The 23470-nt window shown below is 29.8% G+C and overlaps 1 protein-coding gene across 1 annotated transcript; it reads right to left on the reverse strand.

The window, feature by feature from the left end:
- Nucleotides 1-5753: 5753 nt before the first annotated feature.
- LOC106690350 (beta-galactosidase) lies at nucleotides 5754-21499 on the reverse strand. Its single transcript, XM_014435762.2, has 12 exons — nucleotides 21427-21499; nucleotides 15981-16150; nucleotides 15706-15856; nucleotides 15567-15630; nucleotides 15238-15332; nucleotides 12745-12925; nucleotides 10357-10475; nucleotides 9867-9972; nucleotides 8455-8612; nucleotides 7368-7496; nucleotides 7079-7288; nucleotides 5754-6030 (listed from the first exon to the last, which is right to left on the reverse strand). Exons 1-12 carry the CDS (start codon nucleotides 21493-21495, stop codon nucleotides 5818-5820), a joined length of 1665 nt encoding a protein of 554 aa, XP_014291248.1. The 5' UTR covers nucleotides 21496-21499; the 3' UTR covers nucleotides 5754-5817.
- Between the last annotated feature and the right edge of the window lie 1971 nt (nucleotides 21500-23470).

A 23470-nucleotide genomic window follows, 5' to 3' on the forward strand; every position in this document is an offset into this window, starting at 1 on the left:
ATAGGATGCCCCTAATATCTCGTCATTTGCACTTATAACAGCCAATAATATTATGTGCATATTGGTACAAGTCGATACCAGTGATTCCCAAAGTGTGTGCCGCGGCTACCCGGGACGCCGCGAAATATTTAATTAAACAATTTGGCAATTTTCTTGGAATTTCCAATTCAAAAATTTTTTCGCAAACAATCGTGTATGCTGACAAAATTCCAAGAATTTCGCAATTTTCGAGTCTTTGGAGGTGGTTGTCCAGTCTCAATATGGATATTACCGAAACATTTGAAATTAGATATTTTATATTATCCCAAGGAAAATAGTAAGTATTTGTTTTTAATTTTTCGCTGTTAAATGGGTAAACGCTTTTAAAAAGAAAAGTTTTGCCATTTTTTTAAGGAAGTCAAAATCTTGGGAAAAAAAATCTTATTATTTAGAGCGCCGCAAACCGAAAAAGATTGGTAACCTCTGGCCTATATACTAAAAACAATATTTTTTCCCCTTTTTGACAATTTTATTATATTTATTTGGCAATTTTATTCTCCCTTTTTCGCTCTCTCATACCTCACTTCTCCAGTGATCCGCAACCCATGTTTGACCCGTTTAACAAATTAAAACAATTTATCATTAGATAGCGAGTTGAGGAGTTTGTGTACTTCGTATCACAAGTTAATGCCACCAACGACGTTTCGGCCGAGATAAGGAGACGAATAGCATCGGCTAGTAGGTGTATTTTTGGACTGCGTCGGCACTTTAGTAGTAGCTCACTATCAAGATCCACTAGGTTATATAAAACGTTAATTCGACCAGTGCTGCTCTAAGCCTCGGAAACTTGGGGGAGGTTTATGAAAAGGATCTTCAAACGTTTGAGGGAAATATACTCAGACGCTATACTGATACTATTTTATGTCTTCCTTCCTTTTATTTATATGTAATTTCTTATCACTTTATTTTTACATAATATTTATCCTAGCTTAAATTACCTTATTGTTGTAATATTCTCAGTTTTCTTTATTTATATCTTTTTAGCCCTTATGAAGCGCTGCAAAGTGGGGCGAAACGTCGGACATTAAAATAGTTTTAAACTATTTGTTCTTTTTTTGACCGCAAACCTGACTTATATTTATAATATTTTTTGTATTTACATAAATGTTTTAATAAACGAAGCGCTGGGGCGCACTTCGTTTGCACTGTTATCGTATCGTCCAAAAGGGTTCTAGGCTTGGCGTTTGTGCAGGTTCCAACTCCTAAGGTTGGTTGTTGGAATCTGTACTCAGGTTGATTCTGGCTATCATAAGTGGTTTTTGACACTAACTTATTAATAGCATAAGTAGAAATATTGGACTGCAAGTCACTAGATCTTGTTTTCTACCTTAGTATAAAAAATTAAACAATTTGAAAAAACATATGCATTTGTTTTTAAAACACCTTCCTTATGTGCTGCTCTCTGTGGCATACTCAATGAAGCTGTGATAGGAGGAAGATGGCGCTACCTATCAAGTATAAAACTGACTATTTTAAAAGACCGAAGATGTCAAAGACAGTGAATGGCTTATAAATGACCTTTCTAAAATATGTATAACAATAAACTAGAAATGGTAACAGCAGGTAATTAGAGTGCCTAAAATTTTATATATTTATATTTAAAATACAAGTAATGCATTCTTTATTTTATTTTTATTTCTGTTTTAGAAGGATCTAAAAAAAATAAATAAATTGATTCGGAGGCTCCTCACCTCCAGTTATTAAAATTGAGTTCTCACAGAGCAACCATCCCAACCAACAGTCCAGCATTTCTCTCAGATCTTCTAATATCCATGGTAGAAAAAGGTAATACTAATTATGACACTCACATAATGTTGTTCATTTATTAATCCATGTAATTTTTCTGTTTTAGAGGAATAATGGGAAAATATACAACATACTGCTTAGACCGATATGGACTTACACCACTCTGGTGTAGGGCTCCTGAAAAAAATCCCGCTTTCATACCATTCAGATCTTTCCTCAATCAATTCCTCCAATACATCACTTTAAGTTCCTTTTACAAACAAATTATTATACAAGGACCTGGACACACCATTTGTGACTGATTTTATAAAAAGCAGTACAAAACTTTTCATGACTCACTAACTGGACACCTCAACATACTGGTACATACATTACTGACTGACATACTACCACAAAATCTGACAAGAAGATTGAAGCACCTGAAGAACAGGAGGGATCTGCTTTATTAGCTGGATGGACTCCATGAGGAGCGTATTCATTAGAAAGTTTCTCTGTTCAATTATCCATACTGATCCAGGGCGGAGGTTGTATAATGGATAACAAATTTACACACTCCCAGAAGGCATATGTAAAAAAACAAAATAAATAATAATAATAAATATTAAATAAAGAGTCATTCTCACTGCTTCTAAGCTATCTGAACATAGCTTATCATTCAACCACTCTTTTGATTTTGATAATACTTCCATTTTAGCCACCATTCTTAACCATGATAAACGACTGTTATCCGAAAGTATTTTTATACAATTAGAGTCTTCCCCAGTTAAACACAAAACTGACAAACAAAACCTATCCTTAGCCTATTCCCAAATTATTAATTTATTAAAACACCACTAATATTTTTTAATATTTTTTTTTTAAATTATCCGTTTTACATACCCACTACATATTTATACCTTTTGGCCCTCATAATTTTACATTTAACTCTTTTTATATGTTTTAATCTCTTATTAACTATTTTATCTCAACGTTTGTTTTTTTACCATTAGATTTCTGTTTATCTAATGCCTTTGTCTAACAGTTTAGCAGAAATCTCTACCTATAACTGTAAGTTATTTTTCTCTCTTATCTTATATCTCTTATTTTCTTCATTTCCAATTCTCCATATTTCTTCTTCTTTTTTATGACATTGTTTTTACATACTCCCCCTTAAAATATCTTTTTTTTTAAGATATCCGTTTTTGAATACCCTTGATATATTTATACATTTTATTACTTTTTGGGCTCTCATAATTTTACATTTTACCCCTTTTATTTATTTATTTTTTTTACTCTCACATTAACTATTTTATCTCTACGATCTTTTGACTGTTAGATTTCTGTTTATCTAACGCCTTTTGCCGACCTGCACTCTAGAAGCATTTTATACAATTTAAAACAGTGTAGCTTGATTCCCTTCTTATAACCTTTTTCTCATATTTCTTACTTTCTTCATTCTCTATTCTCCATTTCTTTCTTCTTATCCCTTGTCCTTTCCTTTTACAATATTATATTTTCATATGCTCCATTATTGATTTAACTAATTCTTTATACTCATCAATATAATATTCTTATCCACTGTATCAATTATTTATTAATCACATTTATATGTATTTAAATAATAATGTTATCAATATACTACTGTCTTTGTCCATAGCTATTAATCAACTAGTTTATATTTTCATTTCATCATTATGTATATTTCCAAATTCTTTAGTCTATTATTTATTTTATTTTTTTCTCTCTGAATGATGGTCATTGCCTTTTTATTTTTATAGCCCTGATGAAGACCTGAAAATTAAGTCCAAACGTCGGCACAAATAAATAATTTGTTTGTTTATTTGTGTTTTGTTCTGCTGACCGCACCCCCGACTATCTTCTCCTCTTATATATCAACGGTTAACTATCTTCACATGATTATAAATAAAGATTCCATTGATGAAAACTTACTAAGCCACAAAAATATGCTGTTAGCTTTTTTTCCAAAGTACCATAGACTCCATCCAGCCCATCTTGGGGATCCCCAACTGGAAAGTGATTATTTACAACTTAAGACTTGTTATTAGGCCTAAAATAAAGATGTGTACTAAGTTTCACCAATATAGGCCTAGTTGTTTTAAAGTGAAGACATTCTCTCTGTATCAAGATATTCCTTATTGTAAGACAATAATCGTATCATGTAAAATTCTAATGAATTCTTCAAGTCAATGGTATTCTTTCAGTATCATATATTATTTCTCTTTCTTCATAAATACAAAATTTCTCAGAAATAAATATTTATTTTTAATTATTTAGATAGATTAAATAAGTAAAGTGAAAATTAAATCATTACTAAACTCCTTAAGCCATTGTTATGAATATTAATATTATTAACAAATTTCTCATTAAATTTCTTTTATTATAGATATTTTATTTTTACTTTTATTTTTGTATGGCTCCATACCTTGCCTTTTGGCTACACAGGTTTAACAGTAATGGCATATCACACATTGTACTAATGCCATCCCTGCTGTTGAAAACATATTAAATAGATTTTGTCCACAATGATATTATCTTAGCTGTCGTAAAGAAAAAAAAAACCTGTCATTATCTCATTTGATGTGGAATTTAATTTTTCCAGAGGCAGATTTTTTTAACAAAACGTTTTATAAACAAATTTTACAAACGAAAAAACAGTTAAGGACATATTTTTTTGTTAAGGAAACATTTTCTAGTAAATAAATAAATATTTTTATGATTTTGAATTGTTTTTCATCTACTATAAACATAAAATACTTCCTTAGCCACGATTCTAAAATAAAATTGTACCTCACTGTTTAAAACAGTTCATGATGGGCAGGTGGTAATTTCAGCCATAAGTAGCAGACTGTTCCCCACAGAGCTTGTTGAGAGCATTCTGGAATGCTGCCCCAGAGCGGGCAAATTCCACTTTATGTTCCATAATGTCATCTCATATCAAATAGATCATAGTATTCATATATTTTTAAAACTTCTTGATAACAAAATTGTTTTATTTATACAGATAAAACATGATTTTGAATTGTTTTTCAGTTACTTTCAATACTAAATATTGCATTATTAGCCTCTAAAATAAAAATGGACTTCACTGACTTCAAAAAATAGAAAATTTATAATCCGGAGGTAAAAATTTCAGCCTCTAGAGTTTGTTGAGAACATTGTGAAATATCGTCCCTCAGCAAGCAAACTCAGTTTTTATTCCAGAATACCATGCCACATCAAATTTGTTTATGAATTATACTATACTTTTAAAATTTCAGTATAAAAAGATTAAGACTTCTCATTCATGGGGGTGTATTTGAGATAATGTCTATTCTTTCTATGCTTTAACTTAATATTGAAGAATAGACAGACTCTTCCAAAACAGATGACATATGGATAAGAAGACAAAAGTGGCTGTGTTTAGGTACACATTTCTCCCCATTCTGACGAATTACTCAGAATCATGGACACAAACAATAAAGTATCAATCAAGAATACAAGCATCAGAAATGAGATTTCTCAGAAAAATTGAGGAGAAAACAAGAAGAGATCGAGTCTGCAACACTACAATTAGGGTGAACCTTAACGTTTAACCAGCCCATGAAGTTATATAAAAAAATAGACTAAGATGGCTGGAACATCTCCTAAGAATAAAGCCTACCAGAATTGCTAGAGTTGTCTATCAAGCCAAGGTTCACAGGAAGAGAGGAAAAGGTTGACCAAGAAATAAATGTAAAGATGAAGTAAAGAAGAATTTGCTGAAAAGAGGATTCCAATGGAATAAAAAAAAGCATTTGGTGCAAGCCCAGCAGAGCTGGAGAAAGCTTTATAGACTTCCTACTCGCACTGCATAGGCAGTACCAGAGGAGAGAATATGATGATGATTAAAGAATATTAATCATGAGATTAAATCATTTTTCGAATTTCTGGCACAATTCAAATAAATTCATTATTTTTAAAATAATTTTATTTTTTAAATATAACTGATTAGTCGCTTCACTGCTGAACATAGATAATATTTTTTAGCAACATTTCATAAAAACAAAGTTTTCATCAAAATAACTTAGTTTTAGTATAATTTGTTAAGTAGATAGGTTCATTAACAAATCTGACGGAAACGTCTGGGTCACAGTAGTGCAGTTCGATAACAATCACATCGTTCATTTCAGGGTATCTTTTCAAGTAGATCAGAGGAACATATAGTGTTATCTGTGGTCCGATTTTCCAGTAACGACCGATATTATGTCCATTTATGAATACAACACCCTAAAACAAACCAAAGTAACTTTGTATTAGATAATATACAGACTATTAAAATATTAAATAGGCTTCAAAGCCAATAAAATCTTAATATCATCTATAAAAATAATATCAAACTGATGTTACAATGTGGTAAAAATATTATATCAAATATTTAAAATAAATAATGGCTAGAATATATCTATAGTGGACACTAATCCAAACCATCCCATAATTTGAAACAACCCCTTTAAAAAAAATAAATAAAATTGAAGATCTGATTTGATGCATGTAGTATATATATACTTACATTCATTAAAACCATATTATCAACACCCTTAACTAACTTTTCCCTAATGTACTAATGTACCGATCAGTTGTACAAATTTTTTAACAAACTACTAACAGAAATTTCCGATTATTTCAAAAGAAAATCATTAAAAATAAAAAATTTCTGAATAATGATTAATTATCTTAAACATATTTTTATGTAAATATATATATTTTTTGTAATTATATATATTTTTTGTAATTATATATTTATAATTTTTGTTGGTAAATCGATTTCTTATTTATGAAGTGACCTTTATTTATTTTATTTTTTTCAAATTGATTTGTTAGATATGAAGTGAAATTTCTTCTTTCACCCCTCCCTCAATTCAGCATTGTGTAGCTCTTTAAATTCTCCAGTTAACTCATCGTTTTCCAGCCCGAATACTTTATGTAGTACTTTATTTTCCCAAACCATAAGGCACTATTCTTTCTTAATGCAAGACACCATAGTAGATAAAAACAGTAAGAGGAATAATAGTTTTGTAAATTCTAACTTTTTGAGTTTCTGGATTACCTCACTTTTATTTCCACATCAATTTCATTTTTTCTACTTATCATAGAACCTAAATAGTCAAACCTCTCAACCTGTTCAAAAGTTGTTCTACTGCTAATCATATTTTGTTTTATCCGTATTTATTTCAAAACTTTATTCTTAACTAGATTTTATTAACGTAGAAATATTCAACATAATTAAATTATAAATGATACAGCATATTTCAGAATAAATTTAATAATGACTTACCTTTCCCCAGTTCTCCATTGAAATAAATGTGTCTAAAGGCACACTTCCTCTAGGTACCCTGAATTGCCCTCGGAACACTGCAGGGAAAAAGAAGTAGTCTGTATATCCTATTTTACTAAGCACATATATATCATCTGCAGAAAACGGGTATCCTTTTATGTCCCAGTTGCTCAAAAGGTGACTATCTACTGTTACATTACCCACAATACCCTAAAATAAAGACTCAGCATAAAAATGTAAATAATAATTTTTTTTTTTTATTATTAATTGTAATTTTCTCACTTTTTTAGTCTGATAACAATCCGTAGTTTCTCCTTCCCATATTTTCAATTAATAGCGTCAGTTTCTGTCCTGAATCGTATGTTGGCGGAAGAGGTAGTTCATTGATCACAGTATACATAAGTGTTCCAACTTCATTCTAGATATAAAATTACTAATTACTTTTAAAATGTAGCCATGTAGGCATCAGCTTTATTGAAACATCTTAAAAGTCATTTATCATAATTCACTCATATTATTCAACACGAAAAAATATGGTACCAGATAAGTACAAAATGATTTGATTTAGAGTTATTTTATTACTTTCTTTTTGCATACATTTTATATACAGAAATTAATTGTTCGTTTCTTCTACTTAATAGTATTTTAATTGCTAGCACATACTACTTAAAAAAAATGTTTTCATGTTGCAAATATAGTTATTTTGACCATTTCGGAATTTGCTATCTACTTTCAGAATAAGCAAATGTTAGCATGGAAGAGAGAGAGAAAAAAAATAGTCATTTGGAATAAATTAAAAAATAAATGAGATATTGCTTAAGTAAGTCTCTTGTAGTTAGTAAAGGTATGTACGAAATGAAAATTATAAAGAATAAAAAAAAACAGAAATAAAGTAATGAAAGAAGTTATTTTAGTTTTAATAATTTTCGTTTTGTACATATCTTTACTAACGAGATTTATATATATATTTTATTCTGTGTTCTAGAGCTTAATTTTAATATTATTTTTTCATACAGGCTCTATCTTCTTATAAGACTTAAACTATTCATGTCTGTTGACATTATTTATGTATCCATAATAATGTTAGCTGTTTTCTTATTTTGTAATCATCCTATGTATCCTTTTATTCATTGGTTGTTATCTTGTTTTTTGTTCTCAACCTTGATGAAGGCTAGACATTCTGCCCAAAACATTGGAACTAATAAATAAGATATGAAGAAGATGGTCAGGGTTGCGGTCAAAAAAGAACAAAGTTTTCAACTATATATATAAGGTTTTACTTATTTTTATTCTACACTGACCGCACCCCCAACCATCTTCTCCTAATAAATATTGTAAATAATTTAAATATGAATCGTAATGAAGCAGTATCTTACATCATCGAGATAGACTATAGCCCTATCTCTAATTTGGGCTTTCAGTACTGAAGGATCCTGAGAATGTATTTTCAATGGTGTGGAGTATGAAATGAATCCATAATCTTGACCAAAGGCTTCAAAATTCAATAAACCATTTTTAGGTTGATATTCTTTTCCTGTTAATGTTTTTATTTTAATTAACACAATAATTAAATACTTGTAAAATAGGAATTAAAAAAAATAAATTTTTAAAACATATTCTCTCGTTAAACAAAAATCAACTCTTATTCACATGCTATTATGACCATTATCTCCTTTGAAATTATTTGTAAAATTAAAGTGGGCCATAGAATATTTATAGAATCAGAGAGTTTTTAGAGAGAAAGGCCCTTTAGTTCTTTTTCTCATGTTGATCCTAAGATGCCGCAGACCGGCACTTTTTTATTCTTTGCTGAATAATTTACTTTTAGTGTATTACTTATTACATGGGAAATAAACACACTGAAATTATTTCAGAGGAGTCATGATTTTTGTTTCTAACAGAAAATGTTTAGTAACTAGAAAATTAGCATTAAGAAAAACACAGAATTACATACAATTAAATTTTATTTATCTTAATTTACCCTTATCAGGTGTAATTTGAACATCTAGAGAATGACAGTACTGCAAAAAGAAGTATTTAAAATAATCTACCAGTTGGATTCTCTGACTTTTTCTAATCTTAAATAAAATTTTCTGCTCTTTTCCCGAAAATAAGAAAGTGAAAAAAATGTGAAATGAAAAAAACAAAACTTGTCACACATAGGGGGAGCGGGTTAGGACAGGGAGTAAAAGACATTGTGCTCCAATCTTTTGGACTCGGGTTTGAATACGGCTCTTTATTCTGTTAAATAGCCGTGGATCGACCATTTGAGTTTGGGAGTCCTCCTGAAGTACACCTTTATTAAGTTGGCAGTTTTAATTGGAGAAAAAAAAAGATATTTGAACATGATCTAGACCAAATCACCTCCTTGCGCAACCATTGGTCTAGAAAAAGCAAACTTCTAAGTACTGAACTGAAGAGTTACAGTGGTACATGTTATGTTATTCAAAAATATTTATTAACAGATTATCCATCATAAAAACCACTTAAAATTTTCTCTCCTCAAATATTATTAACTTAAGTCTTTAAATATAATAATACCTTAAAAAAAAGGAATACTACATACTGCAAAATAATTTATTGTGTAGATATTTTATATTATTTGAGAATTTCAAATTTTTTATTACTTATATAAAGCAATGTTTAATATATATATATATACTACTACTAAAACTAATTATATAAATCAAAAGCACTATTTGATTTCAAAGAATCATAATTTATTTATTCAGAAGTAAATATTACTGATTGAAAAAATAGTTTTCAAGAAATATATTTAATAAGTTACCAATAGGGCAGCTGAAGAGTGAACAAACTGGTTGCAGCTTCACCACTCCATAATTACCTTTCTTTCTGGCTTTTGGAATTATTAAATCGGTATATGTATTGAAGAACTTAAACAATACAAAGAAAAAAATATAAATATCTATGTTAATAGGGTGACATATTTGTAGTTACAATAAATTTATGAAAAAATAGAAGTTAAGAATAAGTATTTAAGAAAATTATTCATAAAGGAAAACATAAGAAAAAACTTAAAATGTTGGCACTAATAAATAAATTTTTACTTATTTGTGTTCTTCACTGACACCCTGGCACTTCCAATCATCCTCTCTATATATATATACTATCCACGGTTAAAAATCTCCTCATCATTTATTAACTCATTTTAAAAAATTTAAATTTTATATTATAGTCCTTTATATTGTTTTGTTTTATATCTAAACAGTATTTAAACTTGAGAGTTTGGGAACCCCTAGTGTATTTACTTTTCTTACCTTCAGAATGACCTCACGAATTGCCAAATACTTTGGTGTTAAATCCCCAGCTTCGGAAATGGGAGCATCGTAATCATAGGAAGTAATGTCAGCTTTATACCGTGGGTCACCACCAGAACCTAAAAAAATATTATGTATTATCAATTTTAACTTAAACATTTCAAAAAATGAATATTTGAGACAAAACATTGATTCAATGTATATATATATTGTAATATCCTCTTTTATGAGTAAATAGTTATTTTTTATGTATAAATGGTTTTTAATATGTTTTTATTTTTATTTGTTGTATTGAATCAAAAAAGCAAGCTAACCAATTTTGTTCAGGAAATAAAAAGTGGAAAAGACCGTTATTCAAACAAGATGGCAGCCCATGCCCTGCCACAAGTCCACTGAATTGCGGCCATGTTGAGCAGATTCAAATATTTTAAAAACTTTATTTAACTTCCCATTATAATTGCAGTTACAGTAAATTTATGAAAAAATAGAAGTTAAGAACAAGTATTAAAGAAAATTATTCATAAAGGAAATTATAAGAAAAAACTCAAAACCGTAGTGCTACAATCGATGTAGAGAACGAACACCTATAAAAGGGAAAGAATGAAAGATTGGATTTTGGACCTCACTTGTGGTTTAGGCAGGATATGAATGACGGCTTCTGGATGCAGGAGGTCCTGAACATTTTTTGTCTCGCTCAGTGGGACATCTAGAGAAAGAAGACATTGAAGAGACATTCAAGAAGATTAAGTGATTCTTTGTTTGGATCGCCGGTGTAAGAGATGTGTTGAAAACTGTTACTGAGAACCAAATACTTTGTTTACAGCCAGTGTTGTTTGTGAGTTAGAAGACAAAGAAACTTCAATCAACAAAAGAAGATTATAGAAATTGATTAGTTTTACCTACTCTACCTAAAATTAAATATATTGTAAAAGTATATATTAATTTAATTAAGTGTTATTAGTACAAAGGTGTCAGTTCTCATTGCCTAGAAACCCGCCCTGAGATTAAGAGTCTATAATATTATATATAATTATAACTAAAAATTCTAATATTTAATCTTGACCTTGTCATCTTCAAAACTTACTTTAGATATGAGAATAAGTAAAAACATAAAAAATTGCTTTTATTTTATTTTAAATAATTTTAGATTATTACAATATATATAAATAAAAAATAAAATATAATAAATTATGTGTTTTTCAAATCTCTAAATTACCTCCAATGACTTTATAGGTTGAAATTTACGAATCTTATCTCTAGAAATATGTTTTTAATCTGGAAAAACATTTCTCCTTGAGATAAATATCAAATTCTGACACAATTTATATTTATCCATTTTTACTTTCACTTGCCTATATAATAAATGAGCAATGAGTGAAAAATTTCAATTTGAGGTCCTCTGGCTCCAAATAACCAAGCCAAGCAAAATTTTGTGTTAGTCTTGCTCCAAAATGAAAAGTCATACTGAACTGAAATTACATTTTTAAGGTACACATATGCCTGGGGTGGGACAGAAACATTTTTTGATAAAATCGACTGTACAGAAATCCCACTTTCTAACAGAAAAATGAAAATATTTTATTAATAATTTTTGCCTTTCCTGGTCTTTCAATTTTTTTCACAAAAACAGGGATAACTTGAACACGAATCCACTAATTTATTAAAAACTTGGGAAGTAAGGAGGGTGCTAAGTGAAAGTTTTGTGATATACACACCACACCAGGTTTTTTTAAAATTTCATACAGATATAATTAAGGGTATTTTAAATCAAGCTATTTTGAAAATTTAACATATGAATCCTATCAAACAATTTCAATGGAGATATGACCTAACTAATATTAAAGACGAACTAAATTGTACATTTACATAATGATCAAAATTGTAAGGGTAATTTTCAAGAAAATGGTAAAAAATTATAAACTTGATTATTTAAATTGACAGCTCCAGTAAAATTATCAATCCCAAGGAGGTGTAAGCAAAGCCAACTACGAGATTCAAGATGAAAAAATCACATGCCAAGAAGGTATCACCCTAAAAGTAGACCATTATCATTAACTTCTACTTTCTCAATGAGTAGTGATTATGAATGGCTCTTTTCAGATTTTCATAATCAGTTTTAATCTGTGCCTGTCTCACTTGAAAGCCTTCATTGACATTGAATGTCTGTTTAACCTATCATCCTAAACAGCCCAGATGAAGCCCTATAAAGTTGGGCGAAACTTCAGACGAAAACTATTTTGTTCTTTTTTTGACGGCAACCCTGAACATCTTCTTCATATTTAAAAAAATAAAAATTAAGTAATAATGATTATAAATACATATTTACAGATTCTAAATAAATCTTAAAAACATACAATAATATTTATAAATGTCATAATATATACATACTCGGTCCAAAATCAACTGTAGCAAAAACTCCAGGTATTTTTCCTCTTGTTACATACGTACTAGAGAAACCATCAGTAGTAAATAGCACAGCATTATTTCTGATGTATCCATTCATAAAGTCCCTCAGTGATATCAAGTATTTTTTATCGTTAATAGGGTAGCTACCATACTCGTTTTCAATCTGAGTCAATAATTAATTATCTTAATAAAAAAACAAAACAAAAATAAACATTTTTATTAAATGATTCTAAGATCCATCAACTCTTTAAGCAACAAGGTTATCATAATATCAAGTTGAAATGTTGTACAATCAAAAATAGGTCAATCATAACTCAATGAAATTCTCAATTAAGTTACATAAAATTACTATCATTAAAGGATTGACTTCCATGCAATTATATCTTTTGTACCCTAGGTTAAAATTCTACCAAACCTCGACAGAAATTCAAATCATTAAAAGGAGGAAAAGACACTCAAATAATACTAATTTTATTTAGTACATTTTGGAGTTTTTCCACAATTTTACATGTTTTGAGTTTTGTTGGCACAAAATTGCATGTTGTACTCATTTTAGGGTAAATTTTGATTTTTGACACATACAATTTAATGCTTAACTAAATTTCTTATATTATACACAAATAGACCAATATTTATTCATTTCATTATTTTTAATATTATTATTAAAATTTGAAAAACATTTGAGATAAAGCAAAGCATTGATTAACCCATCTAACTGTTGAATGCGGGGGTGGTGGACACAAATAAAATGTTTTTACTGTTATTACTGTTTGATTAGTTACAGTTAAAGAACATAAAACATTCTTACTGTAATAAGAACAAAGAAGACAAAAACATAATAAAGGTTTGGTAGCAACTTACCGTTTGCCACAGAGCAACATGTATACAATAAAAAATGAATTTTTACATCTCACTTTAACATAACTACATAATTCTATTTAATGTTAATATTTACAAATTTAAAATATAACAAATTTTACAAATAGATTTAAAATAATTCTAATCAAAGAACATAATTCTAATCAATTACATAAATAAAAAATCTGTTAAAACAGATTATCTATTGTATTTTGATATAATTTTATATTTTATATTTATGTATATCAATTATTTATATTGTATTTTATGATACAGAAATGTAATTGATTTTTTTTTTTTATTTTGTTAATAGTGCTTATTTATTTTTACCTCCCTACCTACACTCAAACCAATTTTATCCTAGCCCACTCGCAACAGTAAGACAAAGTATTTCTCTCACCAGTACACTCCTATCATGACATTTTTTTTTCTCATTTAAGCATTTTTCTCACCAACACACCTGCATTTCTTATTTTTAAATCATGCACTGAGGCAAGAAGATTTTAGATCTTTTATAAAATCTGTATTCTTCAGTTCTGGATGGAAGAGCTACAATTTACGATTTCAATTTCAAATTGCATTGTAATATCAATGCATATTAAAATTGATTATAAAGTATTCTTTAAGATTTTTGTCATCACCGCATTCAATTATATAAAAAATAATACAAATCGTCGACCATGAGATAAATGCTCACAGGACACATCTTAGGAGACAAAAAAGTAGGACACTCCTGCCGGGTTGATGGCGTAAAACATCATTGTTCATTAACACCATTAATATTTTATTTATTTTTACTTCCCTTTGTTTTACTTTTTTTTTAATATCAAATATTTTTGCATAAATGTATATAAAAAAAAAAGACAATACTCATTAGGAAGTCAGCCAGCTAAATTAAATTGTTTTACTAAGCTATTTTCTAATTTCATAAGATTAATTTTTTTTTTCTTTTTAGCTAAAATATTAAAAAAATTTAAAAATTATAAATTTAATTGAAAACCTTAAGAGTGGCATACCTCATAATATATCACTCAAGCTTATATAAACTGAAGTCATACCATATCTAGTGAATAGAAAATGTAATATAAACTCTCTAAAATTTATTTGTTTTATTTATTTTATTACTCCCTCTATGATCATTTCTGATATATGGAGGGACGAAATGGTAATCCACAGGCTACCACCCAATTCTAAATATCGTAGGAAGATCAAGTTTTCATTCAGTGGGACCACCACGAAATAAAAGTTGCCCAGATTCAAACTGTATGGTAGTTGCTAAGGTAGACTACCTTAACTTCCTTAGCTACATACGGCCCAAAAGTTACAAGATGGTGCCATGTACAACTATCTCAAAAGGATATTTTTCCAACCCCTGAAGATAAAAAATTATAAAAGCAGCAGTCTCTAAACAGGGCAAGGCTCCTTGCGTCCTTTATTTGCAATAATCCATCAATTGAGACCACCTCCGTGGATACTGCACCAGAAATTTATTTAAAGGTTAAAATTTATCAAGTAGTTTTTAAGAGATATTAAAAATAATAATAATAATAAAACAAAAAAAAACTGAAGAATAACAATTATTTTGATAAGAAATCCAATATTGAAGAAACAACTTACTTGGACCATTATTATAGGGCCACCATTACCATAGAAAAGATGTTCAATTTCACGAAACAATACTCTAAACCACGTTTTGACAAAGAACATGTAAGCTGAAACATAAATTTTCATTAATAATACATTAATGTAAAGTAGGTTCAAATATAATGGGCAATAAAGGTATCTTCCACAATTAAATTTTTAATTTATTTTAATTATCTAATAAGATTTTTATTAATCATTATTTCAAAAACCTGGTTTAATTTTCTTTATTGAGATAAAATTACAGCCGCTTAAAGGAAATCACCTAATCTACAAATAAAAATAAAATTGAATGTGATACTCACATTGATCATTGGTCCGTAACTTCATTTCTGGATTCTGTGTCAGCAACCAGGCTGGAAAACCTCCCTGAAAAATTATTTATTTGTTTTAGCTAATATATATAATATTGAATTATTTTTTCTCATGAAAAATTATACTTACAAAGTCTCTCTCAGTACAAACATATGGACCAGGACGTAATATTACTGATAAACCTAAATTTTGGGCAATACTCAAAAATCTTGTGATGTTATGTTCTCCCCTAAAGGAATAAAAACCTAATTGTGGTTCATGAGAGCTCCACTCCACATATCTGAATTGATTAAAACAAGGATTCTGTTATTATCTTAGTATTTTAACCTGAGTACTTCCATTTATAAAATGAAAGACCATTTAATTTAATTAAGGTCTCAATAATATTTTGAAATAATCCTCACGTGCTAACTGTGTTACATCCTGCTGCTTTCAATTTTACTAAGCGATCCCTCCAGTAAAACCTTGGTATTCGGAAGTAATGTAATTCACCAGACACAATAATGAAAGGTTCGCCATCTTTTAAGAACTGATTGTTATTATAGTCTACCTCAAAGGTTGGTTTACTGTTTGCCTAAGAAAATAAAATAAAAGTAACAATAAATTTATTATTCAAAGATGATAGTTAAAACATAACAAACATCAAATCATTTAGTAAAATGTTCTTCAGTGTACATCAAATGAAGATTTTCTTCAATAAAATTATACATCTAAATGAATTATTCCAAAAGGTGTATATAAATTTAAATGTTGAACCTGTTGTTAATTAGTATCAGAATTTGAAAAGAAGAAAAAAAAAACATTCTTAACATACTAAACCTAGGCTGCAACATCCAGATTGCCTTTTCTAAGACTGATTTCTTCACCCTATTCAATTTCCAAAGTAACTCTCCTCAAAGAACAAGAGCCCAAGAGGAGAAAAAAGGCAGATATCTCACCCCAATTTTTGATAACTTTAATGAAAACTATGTATAATTACTAGCCAAAATTGATGAGTCTGCCAAGTATAGGTAGGGGGAATAAAAAATGGCGGCTGTTTCAAAACGAGATTTTTCATTTGGAGCTCTATATCTTAAAATGTAGCTACAACACAACAAAACCTAAAAGAACGTCATTTAAAGTAGAGTAAATTTGCTAAACTCTGAGCCCTAATAGAGTTATATAGTTTTCGAGATATAGCTTTTTAAAAAGCAATATTTCATAAAAATGTTGTGTGGGACGTTCAGAAAGATCAGTAGTCGGTGAATTTATTTTGAAAAATTTATATCTCAAAAACCATTTGACGTACAGATGTCTACTAGCACTCAAATTAAAGCTAGTTTAATAAGCTATAAAGCATTTTATGATGTTTATCTTCGTAGGAGTAATAGTTTACATGAAATTTGCTAAAATAAATTGATTTATGGTTGTTCGGAGAAATTTTCATTTGCCAAATTTATATTAATATGAGAATATCATAAAAACTACTACCCCTACGAAGATAAGTGTCATAAACTACTTTATAGTAAGTTAAATTTCCTTTATTTTGAGTGTTGGCAGACATATGTGCGTCTTATAGATCTAGAGATATATTTTTTCAAAAATCCAATATTTTATACGATCAACTATAAATTAACATTTTGTGCGTTATTTTGTCAAATATCATAGAAACTACTACTCCTACAAAGATAAACATTTAACTATTTTGTAGTAAATTTAACTAGCTTTAATTTGAGCGCTGGCAAACATCTGTACATTCAATGGTTTCTGAAATGAAGTTTTTCATAAATCAAACTTATTGTCCGAACAACTATAAATCAATTTATTTTAGCAAATATCATGAAAACTACTATTCCTACGATGGTAAAGGTCATAAACTTCTTTATAGACCATTAAACTAGCTTTAATTTGAGTGCTAATAGACATCTGTACGTCTCATAGTTCCTGAGATATAGATTTCTCAAAATAAATTAGCTAGCTACTAATCTTTCAGAAGATTGTAAAGAAATGTTGCTTTTTAAAAACTATATTTCGAGAACTATTGGACGTAAATAGCTCTTTTAGGGATAATATTTCAGCAAATTTACTCTTCTTTAAATAATATTCTCTTAGATTTTCTAGTGTCGTTGGCAGTTTTTAAGTTATAGAGCTCCGAATTAAAAATTAAGGTTTTGAAACAGCCGCCATTTTTTATTGCCCCTACATATACTTGGCAGACTCATCAATTTTGACTAGTAATTGTTCATAGTTTTCATTAATGTAATCTAAAATTGGGATGAGATAACAGCCTTTTTCTCTTCCCAGCTCTTGTACTATCATGGTAGCCACTGATATTCATTTCACTCCGAACATTCCAAGCCAAATGGAACATGGAATGACAGTGAGTATGTAGTTCTGTGAATTTTTTGGAAAAAAGTGCAGTGGCTATAATTTCATCAGTTCTGAACTCGACCATGCCAGGCCCAAATCCAACAACTCTTACTGACCAGATGTAAGAAAATTGATGGAATGGAACAATGGATAGCATAATTTTTAGCCTTTGTTACACAAATAATTATAAAAACAAAAAAAAGTGCTATATAGTAAAAATGTACTAAATGATTATCTAGATGTTCTGAAATTATTAATAAGAATAAATTAAAAATTTACAACTAATCATGTCAAAAAATATGAATATTCCTATGAATAATTTATAATTTATTATGATTAATTTATAATTATTTATTTTTAACGTTCTTCAAATTTCCACCATTTTTTAGAAGGGAGGGAGAGTAGGTAAAAATTGAAAGTATTTAATGTTCTTGAAATTGTAGAAGGACTATTTAAATCTCATTTATTATTAAAAGTTATTTCAATTTGTACATTGAAACATTTATAAACGAAATTTTATAAAATACCTGTTTATGTGAGGATGAAATGACTATTAGTAAAAAATAGAAAGATTGAACATCAATAAGGCCCTAGAAATTGGTTTTATTCCGATCAGTCCACTTGGAGTTAGTAGCCACCTTTAGTAACCCTTTCTTTCATATATCCAAGTTCTATAGATAGTAGGATTTCCTATGTGATAATTCTCTGTACAGTACTAATATTTTTCCCCCTCTGATAATAAACGTTAGATGAATTTCATTAACTTCTCTGTTGACATGAAATCAGTGGGGTTTAGTGAGCTAGATGACTACATAACTCTTCTAGGCCTATTAAGCTCAAAAAAGTATAACTGAAACTAATTATAAGATATAAACTTCCAAGAACACTGGATCATCAAGAATCCTCAACTGCTGTAAATATTTTAATCCTATTTAATACTTAATAATCCCTTTAGAGCATTCTCTAAGCTTGTTTAATCCCATTCTTCTTGAAAAAAAGACTCAGTTAAGTTATTAGCTTCAATGAAGAAACATGACAGTATCCTAAGAAATTCTCGTAAATTTAAGGTAATACTGGAAAAAAAAATTCACAGCCGCTAAAATTATTAAACATGAAGGGAGAGGTGTCCTTGAACAGCGCATTGCGCGGCGTTGGTTTGAAAAATTTTGCAGGGGAGATTCGACGTTGGAAAGGGAGAAGGGCTCTGGCCACCATTAATGGATATTCATGAGGTTCTACAGGAAGCTGTTGAGTCAAATCCGTCCAGAAGTACTCGTTAACTTGTCAGGGAGTGTGGTGTGTCGAAAGATACTGTTAGTCGCCATCTACTCTCCATGGGGAAGAGTCTCCATATAGTCCAGACCTCACACCATAGTATTACTGCTTGTTTCAATCCATGGCCTATTTCCTTCAAGGGAAAGAAATTGATAATTTTGCGGAAGTTGAAATTACGGTTCAAGAGTTCTTTGACAGCCAAAGAATGGTATCGCGTGGGATCGAGCAATTGTTTAGCAGATGACGGTAGATAACAATGTACTATACTTAGAGTATTAATTGTATTTTATATCAAAGAAATAATAATTCAAATATTTGGTTGAAAAACGTTAATTTTTTTTATACATCCCATTATTTTAGAATCACACCAATATAAACCAGAAGGAACCTCAATCGTTAATGGCAATCTATTTTTCCCCTCTTTTTTTTTCTCTAAAGTGAAGCAAAAAAGTGGGGTATATAATTGGTAATTAGTATTTAACTATTTTTTTTCTGTAACAAAATTTCGAATAAGTTTTATCCTTTATGCTGGACTCAAGTATCACAATAATTGCCATTTTTATTAAACCACCTTGCTAGTATGACGTCTCGGATTTCCCCCACTCCAGCTCAGACATGACTCCGGAAACCCAATAAATCTTTTCGGCTTCACTTTATTATTCTTTCCATGTTTCTCTCCCCCATAATTTACTCCATCCTTCAAGTGGGAGAAAGAAAATGTAGTGGCATAAACCTTATCTCCTTTAAAACACAAATTAAGCCAAAAAAACTACACCAATGTAGGTAAATTTACGTTAAGGTTAATAGGAATGTCCGCCATTGTAACCTAAGCTGAAACCAGTGTTGCCAATTCGGATATTCTTACCCGATTTTCGGTTTTGTTTTTTTCACCTTTGAGAGTAATTTTAGTGGTTCGGCAATATCGTGTAAAATGACTTTATGTTCTATGTACAGCGCTAGTGCAGTGTCGCACTTGTCTTGAACTAGTTTTTTTTAGTTTATCATTAGACACTGTATATAAGCAACAAGTTATTATTTTACTTAGATAGTGAATTTCAGAACATAGGTGTACCCAGAACATTTGGAACCCATGACATATTTCTTTTTTGAGAAATGGGACGAATATAATTTTTGGATCTTGGGTGCGATTTAGATTTGGAGCCCAGTAGGAATCATTTTTGGGGTCCGGGACTGATTATTTTTGGGGCAGAGGTGGATCCAATTTTAAGATCTAGGGTTACCAGATATCACTCCTTCCATTATAAACTCTCTAACCACTCAAACCCCCTAGTTTCTAATCTTGCATCCTCTTCCATTCCTGACAATCCTCCGAGGCGCCTGAAAAGAAGATGGCCACGAGACCAGCTAATGTAAAATGTCATTAGAGTGCTACCAATGGGGAGTTTCTCTACACGCCTGTAACACTCCAATTTAACTTAGATCAGATTTACTAAATGTATTATAATGTACAGTTGTAAATAGCAATAAATAAATATTTAAAAAAAACTGGGGTTTGGGGGTCACTACGGATTTGGTGTTCGAGTCCCAGGACGGATTATTTTTGGGGCCCGGGGCTGAAATAATTTTAAACTAAAGTTAGAGTACAAATTTTAGTTTTTCAAAAGTAGATTTGTTTCTTGAAATTTTTTTTTTCTAAATTTCTTCTGCCACTTCTAATTTAATACTGGAAAAATCCATTTATGCATATTAACTACTATGAACCTGAATAACATTTTATTAATAGGAAAAATTATTGTAATGATGGAAAAATTAAGATTTATATTTTTATACCTGAAAATATCATCATAACTGCAAAAAAAAAATTTCAGCATTCTGAATAATATAAAAATCTATCTTGAACAAGAGTAGGAAAATCGAATTTTTAGGTACCGCATGTCCGGAATACTGCTATCAAAAGTAGGGTCTGGAAATTTATTTGCTTCATGAGTCCATAACTTTATACGTGATTTGAAAAATAAGAAAAAGTTTTGAACATATATTTTTCTTAACTACCCATATCTCGCTGAAATCCACCTTATACTGTACAGAGCATAAACATAGTATACATTTCACACCCCTTCTCACCCCTTAGACTAAGTCGATAACGATACACTTCTAAGATAAAAAATAAATCTTATTTTAAGTTTATCTATTTTTTAAGTTTAAAAAATAAATAAGGTTAATCGAATAATTACTAAATAAAATCTAAGTAATTTATAATAATACCCTCTGAACCGATAGTAGAAGCAATATATCTGTCAATAATAGAACGAAGAGAGAAGTTAATGGTAACATGTCAGCAGTGGTACTGACTGATAAGGAAAACTTCTCAAGGAGGGGGGTGTATTCCCACCAATACTCATTTGAGGAGCAAGCAATAAATATATTGTCATGGTAATATTATTAGAGTTTTCCACTCCTTATCAACATTATTTTTGGCTTTTAAAGTCCCCGTTATTTTATTTTTTTACTTTCACTTAACTCAGTGGTTACCAACTGTTGAAGCCATATATGTATTAATTAAAATTTAAATATTTTTTAAATAGACAATAAATATATTCAATTGTTATTAAACAATTACATTGTTTACTATGTATTTTTGTGATAATTCTGTATCACTGTATAGTGTTTTGGTTTAAAGGAAAACGAATTATACTTGTAATGTTTGAATAGTGAAGTACCGGCTAGTAGGATTATTAGCCACAACAATACTACAAGTTCAGTGGCCATAGATCAGTCGCCCCGTCGACATCGTCGCCCATGTACACTCGCCCAGTCGAGTAGCCTATGTACAGTCGCCTCGCTTACGCTATACCATTCGCCAGACCTTTCTGGATAAGATCATCGGAGCTGTTCGCTGAGTGGGCCCACCTACGTTAAGAACAAAACTTCGTCTCCGACCTTTTCGGTACGAACTGCAAGACCCCGACCCATCGGAGTTCATCAGTTTTGTAATTAGCCATTTTTTTTTGTAATTTGTTTTCATAGGGAGTATTTTTTTTTGTTATTAGAAGGTTTCTTTGTTTTCAATTTAATTTATGTATAATTTATATATTTAAGTTAATTTACGAATAAATGTTTTATCCGAGCCAGTGTTTATTTATTTTTAGTTAAGCTTTCCGACAAGGAGACCATGTCGAATTGAGGTGGCTTAACACCAACCTTTTTTATTTGGCGGTGGAATCCTTTTGGTAGAATTATGAAAAGGGTAGATTTATTTTATTCTATTATCCTTTTATACAAATAAAAGGCCTACACAACAACACCTATGCAAAATTTTAAGAAAATATAAGATGGTAGGATTCAAAACTATTGAGTGGACGTAGAATGACGCATTCCTAAATTCTTTCGCGAAACCCCGGTGAGGAACCACTGAAAACCCTTCGTAGGGCGCGGTCGAGGATTCTCAAATGCACACGATGCATAAAAACTCGTGAAGTCCCTAAATCGCCTTATTTAATAAAACAAAAAATTACCAAATATTTAACGAAACTAAAATTACATATTTGAGGCTAATATTTCTTTGGAATGTTACAACTAATTTTTCGATAAATTTGACTTACCGATAGTGCCACTTTATATAATAGATTTTACAAATTTTTTCGATTTTCGTCAAAATGACTGAAACTATTTTGACTAAAATCAGTAAATCAATGTACTATTGAATAGTATTTAATATGATCTAGGTAAACAGAATGGCAGGACTTAAATGCCAAATTTTCTAAATGGCTCACTCTAAAGTACCTTTAATTTTGTTTGTTTGATATAATTAACTATTTTATATTTTTATTAGTAATTAAAAATCGATAAATACAAACAATGAAAGGATATGATAACTATCTTAAAGAGATGAGAGAAAAAATATTTTTTATAGGTTAAATACATATTTCCGGAAGTAAGAGTAGTAATAAGGGGGCGTACTATACACCGTTGGAAAGCTAAAGATTTTAGAAAAAAATAATGTTTAACATAGAAATTCGAAAAAGGTAGCGGGAAATGACAAAACCCGTGTTTTTTCCCACCCTCCTATTTTATTTATTTACACAATAACAATATATAATATAACAAACGTATGTATATATATAATATTTACAAATTAATTTCCTATTTTAACCGTGAGTATTATGATAGGATAGGGAGTCGAAAACCGTGACTGGCTGGTGCATGCGCAGTAAGTTTTCCCGTTCCTCCAGTCTTATGTTTTCGTCACAATAGTTATTAATAGTTTTTTTTTTTTTATTTGACTTATCTTATATACGAGCCGAAAACT

The sequence above is a fragment of the Halyomorpha halys genome, unplaced genomic scaffold (genome assembly GCF_000696795.3).
Source record: "Halyomorpha halys isolate HHAL.00 unplaced genomic scaffold, Hhal_1.1 Scaffold1675.1, whole genome shotgun sequence".
NCBI classification, from domain to species: Eukaryota; Metazoa; Arthropoda; class Insecta; order Hemiptera; family Pentatomidae; genus Halyomorpha; species Halyomorpha halys.